General features: G+C 51.9%; 1 protein-coding gene across 1 annotated transcript in view; it reads left to right on the forward strand.

Moving 5' to 3' along the window:
- The window catches only part of Znf341 (zinc finger protein 341), a 34,168-nt gene extending 27,282 nt beyond the window's left edge, over window positions 1-6,886 (forward strand). The window contains exons 11-15 of the mRNA XM_021153743.2: window positions 1,314-1,410; window positions 1,765-1,897; window positions 3,334-3,445; window positions 3,644-3,714; window positions 5,707-6,886. Of these exons, the coding sequence (XP_021009402.1) occupies window positions 1,314-1,410; window positions 1,765-1,897; window positions 3,334-3,445; window positions 3,644-3,714; window positions 5,707-6,221 (928 nt within the window). The 3' untranslated portion in view covers window positions 6,222-6,886. The remainder of the gene's footprint in view (window positions 1-1,313; window positions 1,411-1,764; window positions 1,898-3,333; window positions 3,446-3,643; window positions 3,715-5,706) is intronic.
- The last annotated feature ends 1,208 nt before the right edge of the window (window positions 6,887-8,094 follow it).

An 8,094-nucleotide genomic window follows, 5' to 3' on the forward strand; every position in this document is an offset into this window, starting at 1 on the left:
AACTCACTTTGTAGACCAGGCTGGCCTCGAACTCAGAAATCCGCCTGCCTCTGCCTCCCGTGCCAGCTTTCTCCTGGACTCTTAGTAAGGGTCAAATAAAAGAAGACTCTATCATGCACTGTTCTTGGAACACAGAGGTACTTAGCGAGAGACTGCTCAGTCCTCTTTGCTGTATTGTTCAGCAGTGAGCAGAAACCCAAAGTGACAACGACTTAAATGAAAGATTTGCCCTTCAGCAGGTAGATTAAGCTTTTCTGGTGGCTTTGGCAGTTGGTCGCTGTGTGTCCTCAGAATTAACTCGATTTGACCTGCCTATGGAATGTCCCCAAGCCACTGAAGTGACTCTCATGCCTACCACTGACTGTATTTGGTTCTTGGGTTTGTTTGTTTTGTTTTGTTCTTGTTTTTTGCTGTTTTTGTTTTTGTTTTCCTTTTTCTTTTTGTTGTTTGTTTGAGTCAGGGTGTTGCTCCACTGGCCTGACTGGCGTTCAGCCGAGGCTAGCCTTAATTCACAGCAACCTTCTACCATGTTTCCCAGGTGCTGGCTTGTATCACACCTAGGACCCCCCCCCTTTTTTTTTTCCTTTTGAAAATATGATTTATCGCCCGGTGTCACAGCACATGTAGCCCCAGCATTTGGGAATTGGAGGCAGGAATTCAAGGCCTTATCTACATAGAAGTTTGAAACCAGCTTGGACTCCATGAGACCTTGTCTCAAAAAAAGAAAAAAAAATATTGATCGTATTTTCTCCCTAGTTACAAAAGGGCATTCTTGTTAAATACAGAGAAAGGTTTTGTTTGTTTGTTTTGTTTTTTAATTTTTGAGAATGTAGTCAGAGAGAACCTGAATGCCTGATCTTCCTGTCTCTACCCCAGGCCACTGGGGTAATAGGTATGGCCCATGTCCCCCGAGATTTTTTTTCTTTAAATTAAAAAAAAAATGTTATTGTTGTTTATCCATGGAAACCTGGTGAGGGCACTGAGTCCCCTGAAACCAGAGATACAGAAAGTTGTGAGCTGCATTGTGGGAGCTGGGAATTGAACCCAGGTCCTCTGGGAGAACAGCCAGTGTTCTTAATCACTGAGGCCTGATTTTCATTTTTAAAGGTGTCATCTGGCGTCCCTGGGGGATAAGGGACTTCAGGGTAAGAATGAGGCCGGGGAGCCAGAGAGGCTCGTACACAAGCTCCGCAGCTCAGAGGAGAGCGGGCACATTGAGAATGAATGGCACGTGGAATTTTGCCTTCTGAAGTTGGTTTTGGGGAAGCAGGGGAAACTTGCTAGAGCTCATCTCTCTCTTCTCTTCCACTGAGGTGTGTCAAGTGTGTCAACAAATACTCCACTCCCGAGGCCTTGGAGCACCACGTGCAGACTGCCACTCATAGCTTCCCCTGCCCGCACTGCCAGAAGGTAGGTGACACAGCGTTTCCCTCAGAGGAGGCCCTAAGAAAAGAAGCCTTCACAGAGGCAGTGGCACCTGACTTGGGTTTTGAGGAATGAGTAGGAGTTTATAACCAAGAAAACCCGTCCTTTGTGTAGGAAGAATAGCCTGGGTGGTAACACAGAGGGGGTATGCTCTGACTGGGCGCACAAGTGCCTAGAGAGCTGAGTGGTCTGGAGGGTTAGGTCTCACACTCCGGCCTCCAGCCCCCATGAACAGATAGGATGATGTTTCCAAGAAGCAAGAAACCAGGGTCCCAGAACTTGGCTGTGGAAGGTCTGGGAAGGGGTCCTGGAACTGATCTGCCAAGGTCTTCCCTCTAGGTCTTCCCCTGTGAACGCTACCTGCGGCGTCACTTACCCACCCACGGCAGTGGTGGCCGATTCAGGTGCCAGATCTGTAAGAAGTTTTTCCGGAAGGAGCACTACCTCAAGCTACACGCCCACATCCACTCAGGTGGGTGCCCGGCTCACCCATGCCCCACCCACCCATGCCCTATCTGGCCTGCCCCTCTGTTGCTTTTCCATCCTACCAGCCGTTCTCTGAATCGCTCTTCCTGCTCTCCACACTGATTGCCACTCACCTGTCCCCACCGGTGGCACGGGGTTCCCACCACCCCACCCGTAGGCACGGGGTTCCCACCACCCCACCTGTAGGCACGGGGTTCCCACCACCTCACCAGTGGACCCGGGGTTATCAACACCTTGAGAGTAGAGGTGAGTCCCAGAGGCAAGTGAGGAGACTTTGGCTCTGCCCTCTGGGCGCCAGCCAGGCTGGATTACCTCATGGGTCTAGGGTGACCATCCTCCTGCAAATACCTACCCCCTCTCCCAGGTTTCCAGCCTGGGGGTATAGTAAAAGTTTTTTTCTTTTAATCATTAAACTTTCTTGGAGGAGAGAGAGACGTATCACACATAGCTAAGGCTAACTTTGCATTCCCCACCTTCCTGCCTCTCACTCAAGTGCTAGGATTATGGGTCTGTGCCACAGGTTTCAGTTGTTGTTTTTTAGTGTATGCGTGCGTGCGTGTGTGTGTGTGTGCGCGTGCGCACGCGTGCACACCAGGCCTGCTTTAACCCTTATGCACCTGGCGATTCTCCTGCATTCACCCCTCTCCTCCCTTTAGCAGTACAGGATTACAGATGTGCCCCTCCCGGCTTTATGGGAGTTCTGGAGATTCGGACTCAGGTCCTCACACTTGTGTAGCAAGCATTTACCCATGGAGCCATGCTGATCCCAGAATTAAATTTTATCTTTAAAATAAATACTGGCTGGGTGTGGCTATACCCTGTAGTCCCGGCTACTACTCACGAGGCTGTGATGGGAGAACCCAGGGGTTTGAGATAAACCTGGGGGATAAAGTGAGTCTCTCTTTCAACACAATACCAGACAAAAATAAATTCTTGCAAGCTAGGACCTGCAGGTCATATAAAGTACTCTCAACTCCCTCCCCAGTAACTGCAGTTACTGTCTAGATTGGGTGACTATAGTTTAACACATAAAAAAAAAAAAAAAAAAAAAAGGTTTATATATCTGTGTTTGTGTGAGTGTATGCCATGTGCATGCAGTACCCAATGACACCAGAGGAGGGCGCTACAAAAGTTGTGCGCAGCCCAACATTGGTGTGGCGCTTTCCTGGCAAGCACCAAGTCTTGAGTTCCATGGTGACACATTACTGTAATCCTAGCACTTGGGAAGGCTGAGGCAGGAAGATTGGGCACTCCAATCTAGCATGGGCTACACAGTGAAAACTTGCCTCTAAACCTAAACACAATCCCTCCAAATTCTCTATGCCAAGTCAGGAAGAATAAGAAAAGCAGTTGGAGGAGGAGCTGGGCCCTAAATTCAGCTTCCCTCCTCATGGGACTCATGTGGTGTTCCTGTGTCCCTAGGTGAGAAGCCCTACAAATGCTCAGTGTGTGAGTCTGCCTTCAACCGCAAAGACAAGCTGAAGAGACACATGCTGATCCACGAGCCCTTCAAGAAATACAAATGCCCCTTCTCGTAAGTAGGGGAGCCTTATTTATGGGGCTGGGGTTAGATTACTTTAGAGGGGACAATATGGAGGGCTGGACTTCGGGCCTCTCTTCATGTGCCTCAGTCCCCACCCTGCTTAGCCCTTTGCTTGACAAAGGCTGGTGCAGGGACCAGTGAGAGGACCCATGCTCTCTCACCTAAGTAACAGATGGCTTTGGGTTCCAGGATGCACACGGGCTGCAGTAAGGAGTTCAACCGGCAGGACAAGCTGAAAGCCCATATCCTCTCCCACGCTGGTAAGAGGCTTAGGGGCCTGGCTAAGATGATTCTCAGAGACAGAGCCATCAGAAGGAAAGGCAGACACCCGAGTGACACATATTGTGGGTTGCTACTCATCCCCTCCTGAGAGCCAGAAGCCAGATCTGTGTTGGGGACCTTGGCGGAGGAGCCGAGATGAATCAGATGCAGTCGCAGTCCCAGTCCCAGAGGGAGTAGTCGTGAGAATAGGGACTATGTGCAGTGACGTAGAGGTGTGTCGGTGCCATCCAAGATGTGGTCCGTGGGTAGCCTGGGAAGGCAGGTCAGAGATCTCCAAGCCACCTTCCCAGGGGAAACAAGAGTATTTATCAGAGCCGGGCGTGGTGGCGCACGCCTTTAATCCCAGCACTCGGGAGGCAGAGGCAGGCGGATTTCTGAGTTCGAGGCCATCCTGGTCTACAAAGTGAGTTCCAGGACAGCCAGGGCTACACAGAGAAACCCTGTCTTGAAAAACCAAAAAAATAAAAAAAAAGAGTATTTATCAGCATCTCACCTTCTATCCACACCCACATCCACTGTTCACCCCCACATCCACTGCCCAACACAGCCCCACATCCACTGTCCACCCCCACCCCCACATCCACCGTCCACGCCCACCTCCACATCCACAGTAAGTCAGAGTAGCATCTTCTCCTTAGTGGAACAACCAAAAATTGTCTCCAAAAGTTCCCTTGGAAATGAAGTTGCTCCTGTTAAAAACTTGAAAATGGGAGAGTAAACTGGGAATGTGGCTTAGTTGGTAGAGCAGTTGCTTAGCATACATAAAGGCCATGGTATGATCCCAACAACACATAAACTAAGCATGGTAGCTAACAACTGTAGTTCCAGCACATAGGAGATAGAAGCAAGAGGATTGAAGCCAGCCTGAAGCCAAGTGGTACGTCTTCAATCCCAGCACTTGAGAGGCAGAGGCAGGCAGATCTCTAAGTCTGAGGTCAGCCAGGTCTACAGAGTTCCAGGACAACCAGGGCTACAAGAATGGAACCCTGCCTCAAAACAAAAAAGCCATCTTGAACTACATGACAGCTCCCCCTCTTTTTTAAATAGGACATGGGGGAGAGTAGATCAAGACCTTTGACATCTTGGCTTTGAACCTTGATGCTACCAGCTTCCTGCTGGGTCGGTCCCAGGCAAGTGGCTGCCCCTTTTTTGGACCCCAACCATAGGAAGCTGAATGAAAGTTAAAGGCATTTACTGAAGGAGACCGGGCTCCGCAGGCTGAGTGTGGGGGTCTGGGAAGTGCTCCGCAGGGCTTGGGCCTGAGGAGAGAGGAGATCCAGGGAATCTTGCTTGGAAGAGAGAAGAGCAAGTACAGGCCCCTTGGATGAGGAAAGACCAGAGGGGGTGGGGGGAGTGGGGCTGAGCCCAGGGCAAAGGGTTGAAGAGGGCAGGGCATGCTGTATCCATAGGAAAGGAGGCCTCACAGCAGGACTTAAGCATCAAGCCTTCCTTTTTTTTTTTTTGGTTGTTCTCTGTATAGCCCTGGCTGTCCTGGAACTCACTTTGTAGACCAGGCTGGTCTCGAACTCAGAAATCCGCCTGCATCTGCCTTCCAAGTGCTGGAATTACAGGCGTGTGCCACCACTGCCCGGCAGCATCAAGCCTTCTACTCCTCTGTGCCTTACAAAGCATCCCTTTCTCCCACTGGCGATGGTCTGAGGGGCATAGGTGAGACCTGCAGCCTAGAAGAGGTGGCTGTGCCTGGTCACCCAAGTGAGAGGTGGCGTGACCCACAGAGTTCACCAAGGCCTAGGGGTTTAGCAGATGACTTCAGGCACGGGAACAGCAAGTAGGAAGGCCCAGGGCAGGGAGCAGCAGAGTGGAGGAGTGAGTGGCAGGCAAAAGGTGAGAAGCAACAGTGGAGCCCCTGAGGCCCAACCACACAGGGCCTGAGCCCACAGTCATTCCCGGGTGGGACACGTGCAAGGTGAGGTGTCTGTGACAACCCCTGATGGCTCCTCATTCCCCAGGCCTGAAGCTCCACAAATGTGGGCTGTGCAGCAAGTCCTTCAGCCGCCGAGCCCACCTGGCAGAGCACCAACGCGCCCACACGGGCAACTACAAGTTCCGCTGCGCAGGCTGCGCCAAGGGCTTCTCACGACACAAATACCTCAAGGATCACCGCTGCCGCCTGGGCCCCACCAAGGACAAGGACCTGCAAGCCCGGCGGCCTCCCCGGAGGAGGGCAACGGCGCGTGGTGGTGGCAGCATCGCCAGCGGGCACAAGGAGGAGAACCCCATGCCAGACCCGCTGGGGCTGGAGGAGCTGAAGGCCGCAGGGCCCTCTCCTGAGGCTGCCCCTGGCAAGCCACCCTTCGAGCAGGATGCTGTGTTGTCCATTGTGGTGGGCGGGGACCCGGAGCTGGTGGTGCCTGGGCACACAGAGGGTCTAGGCTCCAACCTGGCACTTGCCGAGCTGCAGGCTGGCACTGAGGGAGGGTGTGCCATGCTCGCCGTCCCAGTCTATATCCAAGCCTCAGAGTAACCAGGCTGGACTTCCCGGAGGTGTGTGTGTTGGGGGCGGGAAGGATGCACTAGCACGATCCCTTTTGGAAGTTACTGTATCAGCCTTGTCCCACCGCTGTTCTTCCATGCCCCGAGACTTATCTGGGGAAACCTGTAGCACTCACAGGGTCTGAGGCAGGCACGGTAGCTCCAGGGCATAGCAGTGGTAAGAGAGATGGCCAGAGCATGAAGTGCCCAGGGGCTAGCTGATGGAGGCTGGTACTTGGGCATCCTTTAAGACACGGTAGGGTGGTCCCACCCACCTATCCAGGTTACCTGGGGTGGCCTCAGGTTGTGCTGCTCTTCAGGATGCTAGCTGGATGTGGCTGGAGTCCTTGTGTGTTAAACACTTCTTGATGAGGGATTCCTCAGACGACTGTAAGAGGCACTTATCCTGGGGCATAGACTGTAGCTGCCAGCCAGCCCTTGCTTCAGATTCACCAGCGTGACCTGAGCAAGCACGTCACCTCTGTCTGCTCCACGTTCCTCACCTGTGCAACAGGACTTCGTATAGCACTACCTCCTAGAGTGTCCCGAGGACATAGTATACGAAAATGTGCAAAGGACTGGGCACAGTACCCATGACCTGGCAAGTGCTCAATAACTCTCAATAAATGTTTTTACCAACCACATGGGTCCAAACCACTCAGGCCTGAGTCTCAGAGATTCCTTTCTTATCCCCCAGGTGGCGCCACTCCCTCTAAAGCACTGGAGGGATAGCCCTCCTGTTGACCTGAGGAGAATCAGCAGGCTCACCCACATTACAGTCAAAACTCCAGCAGCCCACAGCACTCAGGAAGCTGAGGCAGGAGGGTTTTGAGTTTCAGGTCAGCCTGGGTTATAGGCTGCTGACCCCCACTTCCGCATGGGTGCAGGACTGAAGCTGGTCTGGTGGTTATCACAGAGCACAGTCTGTGCAAATGGCCCGTGGAAGAGGTTTATACTGCGTGTGGAACTTTAGAATTCTGGGTCTTCCCCATGCTGTGGATTCTCTAGATAGAAGTCCCTCTCCCTGTGTGTCCCTAACTCCAGTGGTCCCTTCCAGTCCAGCCGGTCCAGGTGGGAGGCAAGCCAGGACAGTTTGAAAGGCAGTAGAAGTCCCCAGTACTGCATTAAACCAAGTGATGGCGCACTTGTGTAACCCCAATGTGGGTAGTGAAGGCAGGAGGTTTGGGTACATTGAGATGGAGGCCAGCCTGGGATATGTGGGACCCCTGTCTCCAAATAATAAATGTTAAAATAGTGAAATTAGAACAAACTACAAATCAAACAAGAATTATGGTGAAATGCACTACAATGGGAAACTTGATAGAGGCCTCCATGCTGGGAATGAGGCAAGGATTCATGTCAGTGTGACCCCAACAGGATACTGGAGGTCTGGCCAGAACAGTACAACAGGAAAAAGAGATGGGGGGAGGAGCTCGTGAGGGGGCTGCTCAGCATCTACCCCATGGCCAAAGGAGGGAACCACTTCCTGACCACCACACACATCCTTACACATAAATAAATGCAGAAAACGGGAAAGAAATGCTCCAAAGCCTAGAAAGGGTAATATAACCCTGATACAAGGACAGCTAGCTACATGCAAATGTTCTAATCTCGACAGGGAGTGGTGATGCACACCTTTAATTCCAGCACTTGGAGGGAGAGGCAGGCTCCAATCTCTGTGACTTCCATGCCAGTCTGGTCTGACTACACAGAGAAACCTTGTCTTGAAAAACAAACAAACAAAAAGAAAAATAAAACTTAAATGTGTGGCGCACGCCTTTAATCCCAGCACTTGGGAGGCAGAGGCAGGCGGATTTCTGAGTTTGAGGCCAGCCTGGTCTACAGAGTGAGTTCCAGGACAGCCA

Source organism: Mus caroli, chromosome 2 (assembly GCF_900094665.2).
Source record: "Mus caroli chromosome 2, CAROLI_EIJ_v1.1, whole genome shotgun sequence".
Lineage (NCBI taxonomy): Eukaryota > Metazoa > Chordata > Mammalia > Rodentia > Muridae > Mus > Mus caroli.